The sequence below is a fragment of the Entelurus aequoreus genome, linkage group LG15 (assembly GCF_033978785.1).
Source record: "Entelurus aequoreus isolate RoL-2023_Sb linkage group LG15, RoL_Eaeq_v1.1, whole genome shotgun sequence".
Lineage (NCBI taxonomy): Eukaryota > Metazoa > Chordata > Actinopteri > Syngnathiformes > Syngnathidae > Entelurus > Entelurus aequoreus.
The window spans coordinates 12,646,014-12,671,318 of NC_084745.1; the positions used below are offsets into that span (position 1 = coordinate 12,646,014).

At 40.4% G+C, this 25,305-nt stretch overlaps 1 protein-coding gene across 9 annotated transcripts in view; it reads left to right on the forward strand.

The window, feature by feature from the left end:
- The window catches only part of flt1 (fms related receptor tyrosine kinase 1), a 100,503-nt gene that overhangs the window by 21,653 nt on the left and 53,545 nt on the right, over positions 1-25,305 (forward strand). For all 9 annotated transcript variants that reach the window (XR_009821126.1, XM_062020875.1, XM_062020874.1 and 6 more), the window contains 3 exons: positions 18,019-18,184; positions 18,277-18,413; positions 18,496-18,667. Coding sequence is in view for 8 of the 9 variants with exons in the window: in XM_062020875.1 (XP_061876859.1) it covers positions 18,019-18,184; positions 18,277-18,413; positions 18,496-18,667 (475 nt within the window). In the remaining variant the exon portion in view is untranslated. The remainder of the gene's footprint in view (positions 1-18,018; positions 18,185-18,276; positions 18,414-18,495; positions 18,668-25,305) is intronic.

Sequence of the window (25,305 nt, forward strand, 5' to 3'; positions counted from 1 at the left end):
ACGCTGCTAGCGGCTTAAGCAAACACAACTCCGTTGAAACCCTCAATGACGTCAGAACGGGCCCCGCCTTTAGTGGGCTCTATATGAAACGTTTATCAACTGCAAGTGCCAGATATTTGAAGTTTTTTTAAGTAACGTATTAATTACTTTCCCTAGTAATTAATTACATTTATTTAAGAGTAATTCCGTTAGTAATTCAATTACTTTTTTGGTAGAGTACCGTATTTTTCGGAGTATAAGTCGCACCGGAGTATAAGTCGCACCTGCCGAAAATGCATAATAAAGAAGAAAAAAAACATATAAGTCACACTGGAGTATAAGTCGCATTTTTTGGGGAAATTTATTTGATAAAAGCCAACACCAAGAATAGACATTTGAAAGGCAATTTAAAATAAATAAAGAATAGTGAACAACAGGCTGAATAAGTGTACGTTATGTTGACGCATAAATAACCAACTGAGAACGTGCCTGGTATGTTAACGTAACATATTATGGTAAGAGTCATTCAAATAACTATAACATATAGAACATGCTATACGTTTACCAAACAATCTGTCACTCCTAATCGCTAAATCCCATGAAATCTTATACGTCTAGTCTCTTACGTGAATGGGATAAATAATATTATTTGATATTTTATGGTAATGTGTTAATAATTTCACACATAAGTCGCTCCTGAGTATAAGTCGCACCCCCGGCCAAACTATGAAAAAAACTGTGACTTATAGTCCGAAAAATACGGTAACTATAATCAATTATTTTCTAAAAGTAATTTTCAGCACACTGCGTATCGGTTCAAATGTGATTGTTACCCATCCCTGTAGGCAAGATAGTGTATGTGTGAACAATAAAGTGCCCTAAGAGAGGGGGCGGAGCTAAGTGTGCCTGAGTGAGCAATGGAGCGAGAGAGATGTTTGCACTGACAGAAAAGATACTTAATTGATACTTAGATTGATACGGCCAACCCTACTTGGCACACCTGCTACTCACACTTGTGCCACTTTGCACTTCAACGTGTCAGCAGCAGAGAAAAGGTTGAAAAATGACATGGACAGATTTTACTAACGAGCCTTTTCCCATCCACTAGTCGCTTTCTTTCTTTCGCGGCATACACCACCTCGGGTCGGTGTAGCGCCCCGTTGGCGCCCAGCCATCATGACTTCCCTCACAGCCTCGTAGTGTGCTGGCCCCCGGCTGCCAACTTCCCCCTCCTCCCTCTGATGCTTTAAACAGCTGGCTGCTGTGCAGGGAGGAAGCCCAAGTAGCCGCTGTTGGCCCCAAAGTGCACGCCATTGTCTCACGGCGGCCATTAGCTCCTCGCTACTGCTGGCGTGTGTGTGTGCGTGTGCGTGTGTGTGTGTGTGTGTGTGTGTGTGTGTGTGTGTGTGTGTGTGTGTGTGTGTGTGTGTGTGTGTGTGTGTGTGTCTGTGTGTGTGTGTTCTGGCAATGCTTACTTAATGGGGACTTCGCTGTGTTTACACAGTCACCTTTAGGGGACCTCTGACGGTATGGGGATAAAAAAACAGGTCTCCTAAAGCAGCGGTCCCCAACCTTTTTGTAACTGCGGACCGGTCAACGCTTGAAAATTTGTCCCACGGACCGGGGGGGTGTATGTTTTTTTTATTTTTTATTTTATTTTATTTTTTTGTCATAAAAAAATACAATCATGTGTGCTTACGGACTGTATCCCTTGCAGAGTGTATTGATCTATATTGATATATAATGTAGGAACCAGAAATATTAATAACATAAAGAAACAACCCTTTTGTGTGAATGAGTGTAAATGGGGGAGGGAGGTTTTTTGGGTTGGTGCACTAATTGTAAGTGTATCTTGTGTTTTTTATGTTTATTTAATAAAAATAATAATAATTATTATTATTATATATTTTTTTTAAATTTCTTGTGCGGCCCGGTACCAATCGATCCACGGCCCGGTGGTTGGGGACCACTGCCCTAAAGGGAAACCTTTTTAAATGATACTCAGATCCATTCTGAAGATGCCTAAGTGATTTTTAAGCTTTGGCAAATAAAACATGTTTTTTTGAGTGTGAGACATTTGCACAGCAGCCCCCTCATCGGGCTGTAGCTGGTACTGCACTCGCTGCTATGATTCACATTCAGAATTTTCCGTCCTTCTATATAGTAGTTGGAGTTGCAGACAACTTCATTACTGCTAAATAGCAGTTTCCAGTAATGTCACAGAAGATGCATGATTTGCTTTAACAATAAGTGGTGAAACTTCCTATAAGAGGACAGCTGTAGTGCTGCATTCTGAGGATCATGTCATATTTAATTTGAACTTTTTTTTTTTTTAACATGGTCCTCAGTAGTCTCGTACAAATTTGTGTGAATTATGCAAAATTATTTAAATTTGGTCCCCCTGAACCATATTAACTCTTTTTCCCCAGGGTCCCCAGTAAGAATGATCAGCACATTACTTCATCAATCCAAAGATTTAAAGACGTGTATGAGCTAACTGTGCAGTGGCCATTTTCATACTTGGAGGGGGAGGGGGGGGGGGGGGGGGGGTTGCAGGCAGCATACCCCTTCCCCTTCGAGCTTTTCTGGAGGAAATGACTTTTTTTTTTCCAAACATTTTGGAACTTGCAAGCGTATTTCTTCTTCTTACTCGTCGTCGCCATGCCTCTTCTTCGTTCTTCTGCTTCGTCTCCTTCTTGTTTTGTGTGCAGTTGTGCACTGAGCTCCAAAAGCCGTAGATGTTATTGTAGCGTCCCGGAAGAGTTAGTGCTGCAGGGGATTCTGGGTATTTGTTCTGTTGTGTTTATGTTGTGTTACAGTGCGGATGTTCTCCTGAAATGTGTTTAGTCATTCTTGTTTGGTGTGGGTTCACAGTGTGGCGCATATTTGTAACAGTGTTAAAGTTGTTTATACGACACCCTCAGTGTGACCTGTATGGCTGTTGACCAAGTATGCCTTGCGTTATCATTAAACCAGTTAATAGATAATACAATGTGTCAGCATTTCTTGACATCTCCGAGTAAAGATCATTGTTAAACCGCTCCAACGCTACATTATTATGTGACTGGGCCGGCACGCTGTTTATATGAAGGAAAAGCGGACGCCTGGACAGCATGCGGTTGTTAAGGGGTGAAGGTTTCAGGTGAGAGAGGACGTTAAAGGCAGTGTCTTTAAGGCACGCCCCCAATATTGTTGTCCGGGTGAAAATCGGGAGAAATTTGGGAGAATGGTTGTCCTGGAGATTTTCGGGAGGGGCATTGAAATTCGGGAGTCTCCCGGGAAAATCGGGGGCGTTGGCAAGTTTGCATTTTACCAAAAAAAATTTATGCCTCCACAACCTGTAGAAAGGGTGGTTCTCACAAGTGATGATCAAAAACTTGGTCCCCATTCCAAATGATAACCAGTGTGTGTGTGTGTGTGTGTGTGTGTGTGTGTGTGTGTGTGTGTGTGTGTGTGTGTGACAAGCTGTGCAATAAGCAGGAAAACCCAAACTTGTATTGTCATTGCTATGTTTGGCTTGGCTTTTGCAAGATTAGTCAGATATCAGGCTTCAAAATATGTTGCTTCATTTTGAATGCAACTACCCAGCACGCACAAGAGATTAAAACAACGTTGAGAACTTGATGAATTAGGTCCTGACGTTGAGCAACTCAAACATAACGTTGAAACAACATGCTTTTTGACGACGTTTATTCAACGTCAAGGTTGTGACGTTGATTTGACCGTTGAAATGTGGTCTTTTCCCAACCAACAACGTGGATCCAATGTTGGACATCAACGTTGTCTCAATTTATAAATACGACTATTTTGCTACCTTGTACGTATAATCAACGTTATATCAATGTCTAGTGCCTGCTGTGGTTTGCTTACCAGGATTAGTTTTTAAAAAAGAAGTAGTCCCGCTACAACTTTTTCATATTTGATACAATACTGATGTTGGAGCCCTGAGTATTGGCCGATACCAGTATTTTTTATCCGATACGATATCAGCAGGAAACGTACATACTTTTAATATTTAGTTGTGTGAAATGTTAGAAAAGGTTTGATCAACTGAAATGAGTCAAAGAGAGAACGATTACCCTATTTTCCGGAGTGTAAGTCGCTCCGGAGTATAAGTCTCACCGGCCGAAAATGCATAATAAAGAAGGAAAAAAACATATATAAGTCGCACTGGAGTATAAGTCGCATTTTTGGGGGAAATGTATTTGATAAAACCCAACACCAAGAATAGACATTTGAAAGGCAATTTAAAATAAATAAAGAATAGTGAACAACAGGCTGAATAAGTGTACGTTATATGAGGCATAAATAACCAACTGAGAAGGTGCCTGGTATGTTAACGTAACATATTATGGTAAGAGTCATTCAAATAACTATAACATATAGAACATGCTATAAGTTTACCAAACAATCTGTCACTCTTAATCGCTAAATCCCATGAAATCTTATACGTCTAGTCTCTTACGTGAATGAGCTAAATAATATTATTTGATATTTTATGGTAATGTGTTAATAATTTCACACATAAGTCGCTCCTGAGTATAAGTCACACCCCCGGCCAAACTATGAAAAAAACTGTGACTTATAGTCTGAAAAATATGGTAGTTAAAAAAAACACTAACCTTTTTATTATTAACAGTTTTTAAGTTCAAGTGGGGTGTTTTTTGGGGGGGGTTTTGGCGACACCTAGTGGTCACAATAATTCATGAAGTTAAAGTACCAATGATTGTCACACACACACTAGGTGTGGTGAAATCTGTCTTCTGCATTTGACCCATCCCCTTGTTCACCCCCTGGGAGGTGAGGGGAGCAGTGGGCAGCAGCGGTGGCTGCGCCCGGGAATCATTTTTGGTGATTTAACCCCCAATTCCAACCCTTGATGCTGAGTGCCAAGCAGGGAGGTAATGGCTCCCATTTTTATAGTCTTTGGTATGACTCGGCCGGGTTTGAACTCATAACCTACCGATCTCAGGGCGGACACTCTAACCACTAAGCCACTGAGAAGTTAAATTAATGATGTAGTAAGTTGAATGATGCAGACACGTTTGTTACTGGATACTTTCTAATACTGCCTTGCTGACTTTGTGTGTGTAAGTAATATGCAACTGTAATTATTTGATTCTTGTTTGTATTGAAAAATGTGCTGTGTTATTGTTCAATAATTATTACCTATGTCTAGCTTGTGTGCTACTGTGTTCTTAGCTGTTGTGTAGTTGCTAGCTCCTAGTAGCCTATAACCTAGCACTTTTTGTAAATGACTTGACTAAAATAAAAATAAATTGTGTTCTTATCGGAGGACATTTAGATATTAACTTCGCACAAGTAAACACGCTACAGGACTGCTAATATAGGACATTTGACATGCGAGCTGATATCATCCCATTTTGCTGATATCAATATCAAATCGAGACACTCTTAAAATAGACATTACAGTCTTTTTTAAGTTTGAATAAATATATACTGTATATTATGTAACAAGAAATGTGTGTTTGTGTGTATTTGAGATAAAGCGACCTTAATTTTGACAAAAACAGACATCGAATAGGATAATAAAGGATGTGTTCCATTTTGCTTATTTAGTCTAATTTTCAATAGTAGCACATCACATTTGCCAATTTAGCTTCAAGAAGGACATTTAAAATGTTATTATGCTGCTAAAACTACTACTGTACTTGTAAACGCTCATTCTAAGAAGAAGGAACACTTCTTCGAAATAAACTCAAACGCAACACTTCCTTCAAGCCAAAAGATTTTAGACAATTTTTTAAAGCCTGGGAGTTTTATTTAAACGATGCCCAAAAATATGTGGCAATTTCTAGTCTTTAATTGTTTTTAAAATTATTTTGTATTTATTTATTGTTCTTAAGTTAAAGTGTCTGTACACATGTATATTATGTTTAGTTTTTTTACTTCAATATTTTTTTTAATTTAATGTAATCTTTAATAATAAATAGAATCTGTACCGGAATTGCATGTGAATGCCACCGCTGACAAGCCGCCGACACACTCGAGTCAAACTGAAATGCTAACATCAGCAGAATGTTCGCATGCTATCAAACTTAGCATGTTTCACATACCAAATTATATGACTCTGGGATAAATGGTTGCAAAATGAGCTAAAAAGTTTGCATGCTAATGTAAACATGCTAGCATGCTAACAGTTAGCATGTGTCACACACCAAGTTATCTGACTCTGGGATAAATGGTTGCAAAATGAGCTAAAAAGTTTGCATGCTAATGTAAACATGCTAGCATGCTAACAGTTAGCATGTGTCACACACCAAGTTATCCGACTCTGGGGTAAACGGTTGCCAAATGAGCTAAAATAGTTAGCAAGTGTCACATACCAAATTAATCGATTTTGGGGTAAACGGTTGCAAAGAGCTACAAATGTTAGCATTCTCACGTTAGCAATCTTATGGCATTCACGCAATAATAATTTCCATCAACATCAATAATAGCATTAAAAATGCATGGAATTGTTGACTCATGCTGGAATCCCTACACTACTACAACAGAAGAATGAAGAAAGGAAACACACAGAATAATATTGTATTATATTATTTTTAGGGCTATCAAAATTAACAAGTTAACTCATGTGATTGTTCACAAAAAATATTGCATTAATCATGTACACTCTTAGATTAATGATGCAATTTTTTGGAGCGTACAAACTATATTGCCTTAACCGCTGTACGGTCAGTGATCAGATCAATGCATACGTCAGTATAAACATGAGTGGAGAGACTCTGACTTGTGTGCTCTCTGGCAGGTTTTACTCCAAAACACATCCTGAAAGAACTTTAGATAAAACTAAATATTATATTCAAAATACAGTCTGAAAGAACTTTAGATAAAACTAATAAAAATGACATGCATTCATGTAAAACGGTTAAAAACTTCCCTCGATGACTTTCTGAGTATAAAATAGCATTTGTGTACAAATAATAGGGTCTTTTATAAAGCAAATGTTTAATTATGCAAGTGAGTAATCACATGTGAATAATCATGATTAATCCAAACTCCAAAATGTAATTAATCTGATTAAAAAATTAATCATTTTGCAACCCTAATTATTTTCAAAGGATGGCTAGCAAATGTGATAGATATTCATACTGACCTCATTGATGGCATGTCCACAAGGCTGCACTGTAAAAGAGTCTGTAGATTTTACTCAGTCATCAGAAATGTACCGGAAAATCATCAGTGGTACCATTTTTCCAATCACAGTAATGCACTGTAAAAACAGGAAACGTAGATTTTACGGCAAAAAGGTTTATAGCAGTGCACTGTAAAAAAAAATTGCTCAGTCACCAGAATTTTGACGTAAAAACACCAGCGGTGCAGTTTTTCAATTTGCAGTCATTTGATATAAGAAACACTGTACATTTTATGGTAAAATTGTGGTGACTGAGCTGCCACTTTTTTTAAATCGTAAAACCTATAGCTTTTTTTTTTACAGGCTGACTTCCGTATTTTCCGGACCATAGGGTAGAACCTTTATTTAACCAGATAAGAAACCCATTGAGATCAAGATCTCTTTCACAAGGGTGACCTGGCCAAGAGGTCAACAGCACAAGTCACAGAGCAGTTTCAAAAAAGTAATACGTTAAGACATACACTACCGTTCAAAAGTTTGGGGTCACATTGAAATGTCCTTATTTTTGAAGGAAAAGCACTGTACTTTTCAATGAAGATAACTTTAAACTAGTCTTAACTTTAAAGAAATACACTCTATACATTGCTAATGTGGTAAATGACTATTCTAGCTGCAAATGTCTGGTTTTTGGTGCAATATCTACATAGGTGTATAGAGGCCCATTTCCAGCAACTATCTCTCCAGTGTTCTAATGGTACAATGTGTTTGCTCATTGGCTCAGAAGGCTAATTGATGATTAGAAAACCCTTGTGCAATCATGTTCACACATCTGAAAACAGTTTAGCTCGTTACAGAAGCTACAAAACTGACCTTCCTTTGAGCAGATTGAGTTTCTGGAGCATCACATTTGTGGGGTCAATTAAACGCTCAAAATGGCCAGAAAAAGAGAACTTTCATCTGAAACTCGACAGTCTATTCTTGTTCTTAGAAATGAAGGCTATTCCACAAAATTGTTTGGGTGACCCCAAACATTTGAACGGTAGTGTACATTTTAAAATACATAAAAGAGAACTGTAAAACAATAAAGATTTACACCTTTTAAAAACACAGGTACTGTGCAAACGGATTATAAGGCGCACTGCCAATGAGCGGGTCTATTCAGGTCTATTTTCATACAAAAGGCGCACCGAATTATAAAGCGCATTAAAGGGGTCATATTATGATTTTATTAAAATGTAAAGCACTTCGTTGTGGTGTACATAACATGTAATGGTGGTTCTTTGGTCAAAATGTTGCATATATGATGTTTTACAGACCATCTTTAAGTCGCTTTCTGACCGTCACGTCAGGATGTGCCGTTTTGTGGGCGGTCTTATTTACATGGCTCATTTTCGGCAGCGTCTTCTCCCCGTCATCTTTGTTGTAGCGGTGTAGCGTGCAAGGACGGGAGTGGAAGAAGTGTCAAAAGATGGAGCTAACTGTTTTAATGACATTCAGACTTTACTTCAATCAATAATGGAGCAGCATCTCCTCATCCGTGGTGTCCCGTGAAAAAACGTTCGACCGGAACGCTATAATAACTAAAGTTCCTTGGGTGAATAATGTAAACTCACTACACCGGTATGTTTTAGTGCTTTCATGGGGAGTTTACTGACAGATATAAGTAAGAACTTTACACTACTTTATATTAGAAATGGCAACAGCGGATGATGAATGTCCCATAACAAGAAGATAGTGAATAAGAAGAAGCTTATCGACTACGGTATCGCCACGGACTACAAAGGCGGACGCGCGCAAATTTTCCGGACTTATGCAGATCCCAAATACACATCAGCAGGTACCAGAAGGTAAGAAAAGTTGGTTTTTCATAATATTGCGAAACAAAGCGCCCGATGAAATGTCTGCCATTTTGCTGTCCTTACACACACCATAATAATACTGGTATGTTGAAGAGTATTTCTGACTACTGTAGCCGTAACGCACCGACAATCCATCAAGCGGTGTGGCTTCATAGCTTTTTGAGCGCCGTGTGAAATGTTCTATATTTTAAATGGAACATTTAAAGTTTTGGTGGTGTTCTCTGGCATCATATTGCAGTCTACACGTATTTCTTATGTGTGACTGCCATCTACACTTATCATAACACCATGCACCAAATAAAATAGCTTCGAGGTTGGTAAGCACAACCAAAATAATTCCGTACATTAGACGCGTTATAAGGCACACTGTGGATTTTTGAGAAAATTTAAGGATTTTAAATGCGCCTTATAGTCTAAAAAATACGGTAGTTTGAATTTAGGAACTTTTACTCTACGGAAAAGTTGGGACTTCTTGACGCTCTATGGAAAAGGATCATCTTGGTCGCCATGCTCAGTCCACATCTTATTATGAAAACCTAACGCTTCGAAATGTAGCATCATCCATATGTCTAATCTGTCCGTGTAAAGTTTGAAAGTCATCAGATGAAATTTCTAGGAGGAGCTGGTAATGACCTGGAAATTACCTTTTTGAATGTTTTGAGGTTAAAAATGTCCATATTAGTTGCAGAGTTGCATGTAAACTGAATTAGGCACACAGTCTGTGTGACAATCTCTACTACCTTATATTTATATATGGACAGTATGAAGCTGAATTCCTCACTTGTGGTGCTGTTGCATGGTAAAAAGCGTTATTTGGCCCCCGGACCATTGGCACATTTTCACTTTGGCACTTGGAGTAAAATGTTTGGCGACCCCTGTTGTAGACTGTTAGTGACATCACTGGAGCTTTTTTTTAAAAGTACTTGTATTTCCTTTTTTTAATATTAGTTTTGAATCCAATACAGGTTCAAAACAATCACAGGTCAGAAAAAAGTCACTTCCGGAAAAGGCACAGTATGGCAAAGTGCGGGAAAGGGGCAACTCTATATGCTATTTTATTTTGATACTTTTATTGTTACGTAATCTTGGGAATACATTTGTTTTCTACCATTTTTAATAAATATGTGGTATTAAAAAAATCCCCACAACCCCTAACTTTTAAGCCATTTCAACCAATCAGATGATGGAATAAATTTGCTTCCGAAAAAGGCTTTTGGACTGATGAGTGATGTTATTGGAACTTTTATTTTTGTGATAAAGTAAATATGATTTTTTTTTTGTAATAGTTTTTAATCCAGGAAGGATGAAAAACAATTTGAGGAAATAATAAGTACTGTATTTGCAGTAGGTTCCTAATATTAGCAAAACACTCTTGTCATGTAGACAATCTTTGGCTTACATGTTTTCACATTTTCTTAAAAACAGCATAGCAATTCTGTCATATAGATGATCTTTGACTAACATTTTTGTAGTTGATCCCTAAAACAGCAGCGCATAAGTTTCATATAGAGGATATTTGACTAGCATTTTTGCTGTATATCCCTGAAAACCGCAAAGCATCCTTTTCATACACTGTAGAGGATCTTTGACCAGCGTTTTAGATTCCTAAAAACAGCATTGCGCGCGTTGTATAAATGATCTTTGGTTGCGGCGAATCCCTAAAAGGAGCAGAGCAGTCTTGTTATCTACATGATCTTTGTCTAGCATTTTTGCTGTAAAACCGCAATACCATTTTTTTTTTAATATAGAGGATCTTTGACCAGATTCCTAAAAACAGCACTGTGCTTGTTGTATATATTATATTTGACTAGAATTTTTGCGAAAGATCCCTAAAAACAGCAAAGCACTCTTGTGGGATCTGGCTTGTGCAGCCCTTTGAGACACTTGTGATTAAGGGCTATATAAATAAACTTTTATTGATATAGAGGATCTTTGACCAGCATTCTTGCAGCCAATTCCCATAATTAGCAACACTGTCTTGTCATGTAGAGGATCTTTGACTACTGTATTTGCAGTAGGTTCTTAAAAACAGCAAACATTCTTGTCATATAGACAATCTTTGACAAACATTTTTTTCACCAATTCTCTAAAAACAGCAGAGCTCTTCTGTCATTTAGATGATCTTGAACTAATGTTTTTGCAGTAGTTTGTTGAAAACATCTTTGATTACTTAGTGTATTTTGAAAACATCAAAACACTATTGTCATAGAAACAATCTTTGACACATTTTTTCACAATTTTCTTAAGGACAGCAAATAACACATTCGCAGCAGAATCCCAGGACAGCGGAGCATTCTTTTCACATAGATGATCTTTGACTAGCCTTTTTGTAGTTGATGCCTAAAAACAGCAGAGCACTTCCGGAAAATGCAGAGTACTTGCTAAGTGCGGGCAATATGACATTTGAAGACATCTAATAGTGTTTTAGCAGTACATTATTTGTCCTCCTCTGAAACAGCTTTCAACCACAAAGGGAACGTCTCTAAAAATAGCCCTCATCCTTCCTTCATCCATTCAGTCCACTGGCCGTTCTGTGGAGTGTTTTTTTCCTGGAAGACTTCAGAATACTCGGACAACAACGCCCACGAGGCCGTGCCGCCTGGCACAGGCTGTGAAAGTGACCAAGAGGACCTAAAAATGCCTTCTTCCTGTAGTAACAGGATGCAAGGAGATGGACTGGAGACACGTCCTACACATCCTGGCGTCCTCCTCAAGCGCCTCAGCTCCTCCTCCTCCTCCATCTTGGCAGGCTGGGTTAGGTAAGAGGGCCGCACAGGGCACCTCAGAGGAGACTTGAATGGCTTTCAGAGGATGAAGAGGAAACCAAAGCGGAGACTGGAAGGGTCCTCTCACTCTGGGAGGGGCAGGAGGTGGAGGTGGGGGTCTACCTGTTCCCTTGGGAGAGGGTGTGGGACCTCCAGTGTGACAGCGACGCTGGTAAACATTTCCTCACAACAAGTTTACACAAGAAGCCAAGCAGCCAAGAAGATTACAAAAGCAACCCCGCCTGCATTCAACCATCAGAGCCTTCAAGTTTCCTCTCATAAATTTAGCCTCAAACCTGAACTCATTCCAGAACACCTTTTTTTAATCATCTTTTTTTTTTTACGCGGCCCCAAAATATTCACACTCACATATTGCATTTGAAAATAAACTAACCTGCCTTACTCACATATGAACTTGAAGTGCCACCCCATTCCTAACCCATAAGGTTCAATATGATGTCGGTCCACCTTTTGCAGCAATTACAGCTTCAACACTTCTGGAAAGGCTGTCCACAAGGTTGCGGAGTGTGTTTGTAGGGATTTTCGACCATTTTTCCAAAAGCGCATTGGTGAGGTCACACACTGATGTGGGTCGCGAAGGCCTGGCTCTCAGTCTCCGTTCAAATTCATCCCAATGTTGTTCTATCGGGTTCAGGTCAGGACTCTGTGCAGGCCAGTCAAGTTCATCCACACCAGTCTCTTGTCATCCATGTCTTTATGGACCTTGCATTGTGCACTGGTGCAGCTGCTCGTCCATGGAGACCCATTCCATGAAGCTCTCTGCGTACTCTACGTGGGCTAATTGGAAGGTAACATGAAGTGTGGAGCTCTGTAGAAACTGACTCTGCAGAAAGTCGGCGACCTCTTTGCACTATGCATTTCAGCATCCGTTGACCCCTCTCTGTCAGTTGCTGCGGAGTGGGTTGTGTGGGGGGATCGGCTTCGAAGCACTGCTGGCAGGTGATTGGATTGCCCCAGATGTGGCTGATCATCTAATCACCTGTCATTCTTATCAGTAGCGGTCGGGGCCATGGAACACCAGCTGGGACACACGCTGGAGAGCGGAGCGGCAAGACAGACGGACAGCAGGAAGCAGAGACTGAAAAGTCGGGAAGCTGAGTGTTGCCGCGGCGTGTGTGAGAATATAAAAAATTGTTAAAACCAAGACTACCTGTCCTCCAGTGCGAGTCTGTCGGTGTCAGGGGAACCCACGGGAAAGGAACTGTCACATTTGGCGCCCAACTTCCCTGACACAGAGGATGACGGCGCTCAACCCACTGGCATTGATCAGGGACAGATCAGAGTGAGTTGTGACGCTCAGACAGGAGAGGAAATCACCCAGTTGTTGGTGCCAAAAAGCCGTCGGGAAATGACTTTCCAGGCGGCTCATTATAACCCCATGGCCGGACATATGGGGTACGATAAAACACTAAACCGGGTAATGGTCCGATTCTATTGGCAGACGTGCGCCACTGGTGTGCGGCCTGCCCGGCCTGCCAGCTAGTCAATCCAGCGGCCACCCCCAGAGCGCCTTTGCGCCCATTACTACTCATAGAGGTCCCGTTTGAACGAATTGGCATGGACCTCGTCGGACCATTTCACCCGAGTACCCGGGGATATCGTTTTGCGTTAGTTTTGGTGGATTACGCAACTCGATATCCCGAAGCAGTGCCGCTGCGGTCCATCTCTGCAAAGAGTGTGGTGCAGGCGCTGTTTCAGGTCATCTCCCGAGTCGGAATCCCGAAAGAGATTCTGACTGACCAGGGCACTTCATTTATGTCAGGTACGGTGAAAAAGCTGTACGGATTATTGGGTATCAAGTCTATTCGGACCAGTGTTTACCACCCGCAGACCGACGGGCTGGTGCAGCGGCTGAATAAGACTCTGAAATCCATGATTTGTAAATTCGTGCACGAAGATAAGCCTAATTGGGATAAATGGTTAGATCCTCTATTGTTTGCAGTGCGGGAGGTTCCCCAGGCCTCCACAGGGTTTTCCCCCTTGGAGTTATTGTTCGGCAGGAAGCCGTGCGGGATTCTGGACCTAGTTAAGGAAAGCTGGGAGGAAGGTCCGAGCCCCAGTAAAAAGGAAATTCAATACGTCCTGGACCTGAGAGCAAAACTCAACACACTGGGTCACTTATCACGTGAGAATCTGCTCCAGGACCAGGAACGTCAGCAGCGCCTGTACAACAGAGGAACGCAACTGAGAAAATTTTCTCCGGGAGATAAAGTGCTTGTGTTGCTTCCAACTTCCAGCTCCAAATTACTTGCCAAGTGGCAAGGGCCCTTCGTGGTCACGCAACGAATGGGGGATGTTGATTATGAGGTGGTGCGTTCTGACCGGGGCGAAGCGACACAAATCTACCACCTCAACCTCCTTAAATTATGGAGGGAGGCGGAGCCTGTTTCTCTGGTGACGCCGATAGAGGAGAGCGAGGAGCTGGGTCCGGAGGTTCCCTATTCCACCCAGCCCTCTCCTTTCCTCTGTGATGACTAGCTCACACCGTCTCAGAGAGCAGATGTTGCCACGTTACAGCGGCGTTTTGCTGATGTGTTCTCCCCCCTGCCAGGCCGCACAAACCTCCTTCAGCATCACATAGAGACCAGCCCGGGCGTGGCGGTGCGATTCCGGCCTTAACGGCTACCCGAACACAAACGCAAAGTGGTTCGGGAGGAATTGAAATCTATGCTGGAGTTGGGGGTAATAGAAGAATCACATAGTGCTTGGTGCAGCCCCATAGTTGTGGTAGGTAAGAAAGATGGGTCTGTACGGTTCTGTGTGGATTACCAAAAGGTAAATGATGTGTCATGGTTTGATGCCTACCCAATGCCCCGGGTCGACGAGCTCCTGGATCGGCTGGGCACTGCTCATTTTTTCACAACACTGGATTTAACTAAGGGCTACTGGCAGATTCCCTTGTCTCCAGAGTCCAAGGAAAAAACGGCATTCTCCATTCTGGAAGGTTTGTACCAATTTGTGACACATCCTTTCGACTTGTTCGGTGCACCCGCCACGTTCCAGCGCCTCATGGACCGGGTGCTGCGTCCCCACGCTGCATATGATGCCGCCTACCTGGATGATGTCATCATCCAGAGGGGCAGCTGGGCGGAGCATGTGCAGAGGGTGGGGGTGGTGCTCGAGTCCCTGAGGCAGGCAGGGCTAACCGCCAACCCGACAAAGTGCGCGGTTGGCCGGAGGGAGGTACAGTATCTGCGGTACCACTTGGGAGGAGGGCAGGTGCGTCCGCAAGTAGACAAGACGGCAGCAATTGTGGCCTGTCCGACTCCCAAGACAAAAAAAGAGGTGAGACAGTTTTTAGGGCTGGCAGGTTACTACCGGAGGTTCATTCCCCAGTTTGCGTACCTGACCAGTCCACTAACTGACCTCACCCGAAAGGGTGCTTCAGATCCGGTCCAGTGGACGGAGCAGTGCCAGCAGGCGTTTGAGAGGGTTGAAAAGGCCCTCTGCGGGGAGCCCATCCTACACATGCCTGATTTTTCTGTCCCGTTCTGTTTGCAGGCTGACGCGTCGGGCAGAGGACTCGGGGCTGTTTTGTCCCAGCAGGTGGGGGGCGTTGACCGCCCTGTGTTATACATCAGCCGGAAGCTCTCGGACCGGGAGGGGAGGTACAGCACGGTGGAGAGGGAGTGCCTCGGCATCCGGTGGGCGGTCGGTGCCCTCCGGTATTACCTGCTGGGGCGCTCATTCATCCTCTGCTTGGACCACAAACCCCTCCAGTGGCTCCACCGTACGAAGGATGCCAACGCACGGATCACCCGTTGGTATCTAGCTCTACAACCCTTCAACTTCAGAGTGATCCACAGGCCGGGGGCGCAGATTTTTCGATCTTCGAGCTTCGAAGGCTGATCATCTAATCACCTGTCATTCTTATCAGTAGCGGTCGGGGCCATGGAACACCTGCTGGGACACACGCTGGAGTCGGAGCAGCAAGACAGACGGACAGCAGGAAGCAGAGACTGAAAAGTCGAGAAGCTGAGTTCTGCCGCGGCGTGTGTGAGAATATTAAAGATTGTTAAACGAAGACAGACGGACAGCAGGAAGCAGAGACTGAAAAGTCGGGAAGCTGAGTGCTGCCGCGGCGTGTGTGAGCGTATTAAAGATTGTTAAAACCAAGACTACCTGTCCTCCAGTGCGAGTCTGTCGGTGTCAGGGGACCCACGGGAAAGGAACTGTCACAGTGGCCTACTACTTCGTAGTTGAGTTGCTGTTGTTCCCAAACTCTTCCATTTTCTTACAAAGTTGACTTTGGAATATTTAGGAGCGAGGAAATTTCACGATTGGATTTGTTGCACAGGTGGCATCCTATGACGGTTCCATGCTGGAAATCACTGAACTCCTGAGAGCGGCCCATTCTTTCACAAATGTTTGTAGAAACAGTCTCCATGCCTTAGTGCTTGATTTTATACACCAGTGATTAGGACACCTGATTCTGATCATTTGAATGGGTGACCAAATACTTTTGGCAATATAGTGTATGTCAAAGCAAGAGGTGGCGCTCTAACCCCTGAAAAGCAACCCGGCCTGCTCTCAACTATCAGAACCTTCATGTTTCCTCTCATAAATTTAGCCTCAAACCTGAACTCCATCTATGCATCCATTTTCTACCGCTTGTCCCTCTCGGGCGCACGGGGGTGGCTGGAGCCCATCCCAGCTGCATTTGGGTGGGGTACACCCTGGACAAGTCGCCACCTCATCGCAGAATAATCTTTTTTTTAATCATCTTTTTGTAACGGGGCCCTAAAATATTCATACTCACATATTGCATTTGAAAATATGTCAAAGCAAGAGGTAATGTTATAACCCCTCAAAAGCAACCTCGCCTGATTTCAACCGTCAGAGCCTTGAAGTTTCCACTCATAAATTTAGCCTCAAATCTGAACTTATTCCAGTATTTTTTTTTAATCATTTTTTTTAATGCGGCCCTAAATTATTCATACTCCCATATTGCATTTGAAAATATGTCAAAGCGATAGGTAGCGCTAATAACCCCTCAAAAGCAACCCCGCCTGATTTCAACCATCAGAACCTGCACGTTTCCTCTCATAAATTTTGCCTCAAACCTGAACTCATTCCAGTATAATATTTTTTACATCTTTTTTTTTAATGCGACCCTAAAATATTCATACTCATATAAATTGATTTTGAAAATATTTCAAAGCAAGAGGTTGCACTATAACCTCAATCCAACCAATCAGAAGACAGAAGAAAGTAACTTCTGCAAAAGGCCAAACATTTGTAACGTGAAGAAATGAGGCATAATAATATGTATGAAATGAGAGCAAAGTTGTTCCTGAAAAATAAAACCGATCAGCAAAATATTTTTGATACAAAAATAACAAACTACGCAATTAAAAATGTGTTTTTAAGTACAATGTTAAACAATGTATTACTTTGAACTCCACTCTACAGACCAACAAAGTATTATGAAATTAATATATGTTTTTAAGTCCGAACCTGAGCTCTTTGACTTTTACCCTCCACACCAACAGGGGGCAGCAAAGCATTACCAGGAGGTGAAAACGTTAAATCCTTAAAAAATATTTTTTCAAATAAATAATGCATCATGAAGTAAATATAAATCAAAATTTTCCAATTCCATCATCCAGGTGATTATACGATCACATTATATTACTAACACCATATTTCTATTTCCTGTACCTGTCATGACCATTTAGAGCAGTGATTTTTAAAATGTGGTGTGTGCACCAATAGCGGTATGCACAAGAATAGCTTGATTAAAAGAACGGTGTTTTATTTTCCTATATTCAAACACAGTGTTACTGTTCAAACTGTGTGTAATGTTACAGTGACCAAACATATTACATATACTTGTTAAATAGAACCTCTGCCTTGTTTTTAATTAATACTTAGGCCTACTATGCTACTGTATTTTAATGTTTCATTATGGTGGTACTTGGAGAGCCAACGATTTTCTGAGGTGGTACTTGGTGAAAGAAGTTTGAGAACCACTGATATAAGGTGTTCTGCTGAGCTTAGAAAATGTTGCATCTAGTTTCGACATAGTGTTTTTACAGTGTATTACTGTAAATGTAAAAACGGCACCGCTGTTTGTTTGTTTTTTGCAAGACAATTCTGGCAACTAAGCTGCCATATTTTTTAGCGTCATTGTTTTTACTATGCGTTGCTGTAAATATAAAAACAAGACACTTTTTTTTTTTTTACCAAAAAAATCCACTGACTTTTTTTAACAGTGTTTTTCTTCTGCGTTGTGTCGTCATGGCAGCGGATCTCACGGCCGTGAGGCACTAACATGACGTCTGTCCTCCCACAGTTCCCCAACCACAGCCTGAGTCCGGACCACAGGAACATCCTGTGGAGCAGCAAGCAGGGCTTCACCATCCGCAGTCCCACCTTCTTCTACATCGGCCTCTTCTTCTGCCAGAGCGTCGTGGACGGCGTCACGCACAAGTCGCGTATTTACTTCGTCCACAGACCGGGTCAGCCGCCGTCAGCCTCGCCCTTGAGTCTCGCGCTCGATGCTTTTATTCTGAAGTGTCCCGTAACGAGTGCTTCCTGTGTGTTGTTCCAGTGAGTGAAATCATGGATGTGTATCTGAACAGCACTGGCCCCGTGCAGGCCTTGAAGGGGGAGAGGCTGGTTCTGAACTGCACCGCCACCGGAGAACTCAACACCAGGGTCAACATCACCTGGGACTACCCGGGAAAGGTGGGACCATCAACGCGACACATTCATATACACCTGTGGCGTTCCTGTCCAATGACAAGTGGTGTACTTCCTGTCTGTACAGAGCAGCGCCAGAGGCTCCACCTCCAAACGCCTCCTGAAGCACAGAACCCACATGTTGTTCTACAGCATCCTCACCATCAACAAGCTGCAGCGCTCCGACCGCGGCCTGTACACCTGCCGCGTCAGCAGCGGCGACAAGACCAAGCAGCAGAAAGTCACGGTGACCGTCTACGGTGAGCGTTTGTTTACCGCCGTACTGTGCCTTTAAAGCAGGGCTGTTCACCTGGCAACCCGCCGGCCAGAGTAGTCTGCGAGTTCAGTTCAAATCAAACTTATTTTGCAGCACATTCCTGAAAACAGCAAAGCGTTTCCATATAGATCACATGTGTCGAACTCGAGGCCCGGGGGCCAAATCTGGCCCGCCACATTATTTTATGTGGCCCGCGAAAGCCTGGAAATAATATGCGTTAATAAAATGCTTAATCTTTTCTTACTAAATATATTTGTTCTTTCCCTTCTGACATTAAAAATCATGTACTGCATGCAATTGCATATCTTTTCAAATTCAATATTATGAAAATCTAAATATTATATTATCATGTATCCCAAAAATATTTTTTGTTAAAATAAAGATAAATACTGTACTTAAATATCTGCTTGACTTATTATTTCATAACAAATGATCAATCAAATTGTAGACTGTAAAATTTACAATAGACTTTACGGTTAAATTCCGCCGACTGAGTTTTTTTACCGTAAAATCCACTTTGGTACTGTTTTTTCCATATACAGTAAGACACTAAAACATTAAAAAAATAAAACATTAAAACATCAAGATTTTACGGTAAAAAAACAAACTGTCAGCTCTGTTGCTTGAATTTTACCGCTAAAACAGTGGTATTGTTTCTCCATTCCATTCCATTTTTTTATATGCTGTAAAAAACCCACTGCTTTTACTTTAAAATTCTGGTGACTGAGCTGCTGGTTTTTACAGTAAAATGTAAATATTTTTTTTGCAGTTTATGAAAAAAATATATTGTTATGTATTATGTGTATACATGTATATTCATATATTACTCATTGTTAAAAGCGGCCCTCTGAGGGCAACCATAACTGCGATGTGGCCCTCAATGTAAACGAGTTTGACACCCCTGACGTAGATGATCTTTGACAGCCGGAGATCCCTGAAAGCAGCAGTGCACTCCTGTCATCATGTACAGGATCTTTGAGCCACGTTTTTACAACATATTTCTAAAAATGGCAGAACAATATTTTCATTAAGATGATCTTTGACTTAGATTTTTGTCTCAAACCTTTAAAAACAGCAGATAACTCCGGTCATTTCAGCGTTTTTACAGCAGATTTTTCTAAAATTGGCAAAACATTATTTTCACAGTGATGATCTTTGGCTAGCAGCAGAGCACTCCTGTTGTAGAAGCTTTGGCTAGCGTTTTTACAGGCGGCCCTTAAAAACAGCATAGCATTCATGTCATATACAGGATCTTTGAACATAATTTTTACAGCAGATTCCCAAAAATAACATAATACTCTTGTCATGTAATGGATCTTTGACTTGTGTATTGGCATCATTTGCTTAAAAACATCAGCGCTGATTTTTGCTGTATTTCCCTAAAAACAGAAAAACACTCTTTGACCACTATTTTTGCAGCAGATTCCTAAATACGACCCCACACTCCTGTCGTCATGTACAGGATCTTTGAGCCGAGTTTTTACAGCAGATTATATTTTCATATATATGATCTTTGAGTAAGGTTTTTGTCTCAAACCTTTAACAAAATGGCAGATAACTCCGGTCATATACAGGATCTTTGACCAGCATTTTTACAGCAGATTTTTCAAAAATTGGCAAAACATTATTTTCTCATTGATGATCTTTGGCTAGCAGCAGAGCACTCCTGATGTAAAAGAGCTTTGGCTAGCGTTTTTACGGTCGGCCCTTAAAAACCGCATAGCACTCATGTAATAGACAGGATCTTTGAACATGATTTTTACAGCAGATTCCCCAAAATAGCCCAGCATTATTTTCATATAGATAATCTTTGACTAGCATTTTTGCTGTACAGCCATAAAAACAACAAAACACTCCTGTCATATACAGGATCTCTGACCAATGTTTTTAGAGCAGATTCGTAAAAACAGCAAAACACTCTTGTCATGTAGTGGATCTTTGACTTGTGTATTGGCATAATTTTCTTAAAAACAGCAGCGCTGCTTTTTGCTGTGTATCCCTGAAACCAGAAAAACACTCCTGCTACATACTGTACAGGATCTTTGACCACTATTTTTGCAGCAGATTCCTAAATATGACAGCACACTCCTGTCGTCATGTACAGAATCTTTGAGTCGCGTTTTTACAGCAGATTTCCAAAAATGGCAGAACAATATTTTCATATACTGTAGATGATCTTTGACTAACATTTTTTTCTCAAACCTTTAAATAACGGCAGATAACTCTGGTCATATACCGGCTCTTTGACCAGCGTTTTGACAGCAGATTTTTCTAAAATTGGCAAAACATTATTTTCACGTTGATGATCTTTGGCTTGCAGCAGAGCACTCCTGTTGTACAAGAGCTTTGTCTAGCGTTTTTACAGGCGGCCCTTAAAAACAGCATAGCATTCATGTAATATACAGCATATTTCAACATACTTTCTACAGCAGATTCCCCAAAATAGCCCAGTGTTCTTTTCATAAAGATAATTTTTGACCAGCATCTTTGCTGTAGAACCATAAAAACAACAAAACACTCCTGTCATATACAGGATCTCTGACCACTGTTTTAAGAGCAGATTCCTAAAAACAGCAAAATACTCTTGTCATGTAATGGATCTTTGACTTGTTTATTGGCATTATTTTCTGAAAAACAGCAGCGCTCCTTTTTGCTGTGTATCCCTAAAAGCAGAAAAACCCTCCTGTTACATGCTGTACAGGATCTTTGACCACTATTTTTGCAGCAGATTCCTAAATACGACAGCACACTCCTGTTGTCATGTGGAGGATCTTTGACCAGCGTTTTTACAGCAGATTCCTAAAAACAGCAAAACACTCTTGTCATGCAGTAGATCTTTGACTTGTGTATTGGCATCATTTTCTTAAAAACAGCAGTGCTGCTTTTTGCAGTAGATCCCTAAAGCAGCAAATAACTCCTATTATTTACAAGATCTTTGGCTGGCGTTTTTACAATAGGTCCACAAAAACAGCTGTGCATTTCTGTCATGTCTTCACGGTAGGTCCTTAAAAACAGAAAAGCTCTTCTGTAATACAAGAACTTTGAACAGCATTTTTGCAGCAGATTCCCAAATCATCAACACATTATTTTCAAACAGCTGATCTTTGACTAGCATTGTTGCTCTAGACCCCTAAAACAGCAAAACACTCCTCATGAAGAAGATCTTTGACTTTTATTTTTTCAACATATTCCTAAATACAGCAAAACATGATTTACATTTTGATGATCTTTGACTAGGATTTTTGCTGCAGATCCATAAAAACAGCAAAACACTCTTGACATATAGTGGATCTTTGACTTGTGTATTTGCATCATTTTCTTAAAAAAAACAGCAGTGTTGCTGCAGTAGATCCCTAAAAACAGCAGAGCACTCCTGCCATTTACTACTATTACTATCATTTGGCGTTTTTTTTTTTTACTGTCGGTCCTTAAAACAGCAGAGCACTCCTGTAATATACAGGATCTTTGAACAGCATTTTGCAAAAGAGTCCCAATGACAGCAAAGCATTATTTTCATATAGATGATATTTGACTAGCATTTTTGCTGTAGATCCCTAAAAACAGCAAAACACTCCTGTCATATACAGGATCTTTGACCAGCATTTTACAGCGGATTCCTTAAAACAGAAAAACATTCTTGTCATGTAATGGCTCTTTGACTTGTGTGTCCGCATAATTTTCTTAAAAACAGCAAGCAGTGCTGCTTTTTTAAGTAGATCCCTAAAAACTTCACAGCACTCCTGTAATTTACAGGATCTTTGAACATCTTTTTTGCAGCAGATTCCCCAAAACAGCAAAACATTATTTTTCATATAGACTATCTTTGAGTAGCCTTTTTGTGGTAGATCCCTAAAAACAGCAGATAATTATTTTCATATAAATGATCTTTGTCTGGAATTTTTGCTCTGGGTCCCTAAAAACAGCAAAACATTTTCATATAGATGATATTAGACTAGGATTTCTGCTGGGGAAAAAAACAGCAAAACACTCTTATGCAGTGGATTTTTGACTTGTGTATTTGCATCATTTTCTTAAAAACAACAGTTTTGTTTTTTAAGTCGATTTTTTAAAACAGCAGAGCACTCCTGTAATATACAGGATCTTTGAACAGCATTTTGCAAAAGAGTCCCAATGACAGCAAAGCATTATTTTCATATAGATGATCTTTGACTGGCATTTTTGCTGTAGATCCCTAAAAACAGCAAAACACTCCTGTCATATACAGGATCTTTGACCAGCATTTTACAGCGGATTCCTTAAAACAGAAAAAACATTCTTGTCATGTAATGGCTCTTTGACTTGTGTGTCCGCATAATTTTCTTAAAAACAGCAAGCAGTGCTGCTTTTTTAAGTAGATCCCTAAAAACTTCACAGCACTCCTGTAATTTACAGGATCTTTGAACATCTTTTTTGCAGCAGATTCCCCAAAACAGCAAAACATTATTTTTCATATAGACTATCTTTGAGTAGCCTTTTTGTGGTAGATCCCTAAAAACAGCAGATAATTATTTTCATATAAATGATCTTTGTCTGGAATTTTTGCTCTGGGTCCCTAAAAACAGCAAAACATTTTCATATAGATGATATTAGACTAGGATTTCTGCTGGGGAAAAAAACAGCAAAACACTCTTATGCAGTGGATTTTTGACTTGTGTATTTGCATCATTTTCTTAAAAACAACAGTTTTGTTTTTTAAGTCGATTTTTTAAAACAGTAGAGCACTCCTGTCATTTACAGGATCTTTGGCAAGCGTTTTTACAGTAGGTCCTTAAAAACAGCAGCGCACTTCTGTAATTAGGATCTTTGAACAGCAGATTCCCCAAAACTGCAAGGCATTTTTTTCATATAGATGATCTTTGACTAGCTTTTTTGTAGTAGATCCCTAAAAACAGCTGACCATTCTTTTCATATAAATTATATTTGACTTGCATTTTTGCTGTAGATCTTTAAAAATAGCAAAGCATTATTTGTATATAGAGGATCCTTGACCAGCGTTTTTGCAGCAGATTCTAAAAAACAGCATTGCGCTTGTTGTATAGATTATCTTTGGCTGGCGTTTTTGCCGTCGGTCACTAAAAACAGCAGATAATTTTTGTTATTTCAGGATCTTTGGCTAACATTTTTGTTGTAGATCCCTGAAAATAGGAAAGTACAGGATTTTTTACTGGAATGTTTGCGAAAGGTTCACAAAAACAGCAAAGCACTCTTGTCATGTAGAGGATCTTTAACCAGCATTCTTGCAGCAGATTCATAAAAACAGCGGAGCATTGTTTTCACATAGATGATCTTTGACTAACTTTTTTGCTGTAGATCCCTACAGGATCTTGTCATGTTGAGGATCTTTGACTACTGCATTGTCACTAAGTTCTTAAAAACAGCAAAACCCTCATCATATAGACATTTTTTTCACCATTTTCTTTAAAACTGTACAGCGATTCTGTATTTTAGATGATCTTTGACCAACACATTTGCAGCAGATTTCTAAAAACAGCGGAGCATTGTTTTTATATAGATGATCTTTGACTAACTTTTTTGCTGTAGATCCCTAAAAATAGCATAGCATCTGTTTCATATGCTGTAGAGTATCTTTGACCAGCGTTTTTGATTCCTAACAACGTCATTGCGTGTGTTGTTTAAATTATCTTTGGCAATTTTTTTGCATTTGATCCTTAAAAACAGCAGAGTGCTCTTATTTTAAGAATCCTTGGCTCCCATTTTTGCTCTTAATCACTAAAAACCGCAATGCCATTAGTTTCATGTAGAGGATTGCAGCAGATTCCTAAAAACAACATTGTGCTTGTTCTATAAATTATCTTTGGCTATCGTTTTTGACAGAGATCCCTAAAAAATGCAAAACACAGAATCTTTGACTACAATTTTTGCGAAAGATCCCTAAAAATAGCATAGCTCAGTCATTTCAAGGATCTTTGACTGCTGTATTTGAAGTAGATTCTTAAAAACCGCGATACACCCTTGTCCTTTAGACAATCTTTGACACACATTTTTAGCTTTGTCATGGACAGGATCTTTGACTGCTTGAAATAGGTTCTTATAAACAGCAAACACTCTTGTCATTTAGTCAATCTTTGACACACTTTTTCACAATTTTCTTAAAAACAGCAGAGCGTTTCTGTCACATAGATGATCTTTGACTAACAAATTCACAGCAGATTCCAAAAAAACAGCAGAGCACCTTTGTCATGGAGAGGATCTTAGACTGCTGGAATTAGATTCTTAAAACAGCAAAACACTCTGGTCATATAGACAATCTTTGACACACATTTTTTTCACAATTTCCTTAAAAGCAGAGCACTTCTGTTATATAGATGATCTTTGGATAAAGAATTCTCAGCAGATTCCTTAAACAGCACAGTACCGTTGTCATGTAGAGGGTCTTTGACCACTTGAAGTAGGTTCTTAAAAACAGCAAAACACTCTTGTCGTGTAGACAATCTTTGAAACACATTTTTTCACCATTCTCTTCAAAATAGCAGAGCGCTTCTGTCATTTCGATGATCTTCGACTAACACATTAGCAGTAGATTCCTAAAAACAGCATACTCTGTCATTTAGATGATCTTTGACTACTGCATTTGAAGTAGGCTCTACAAAACAACAAAAC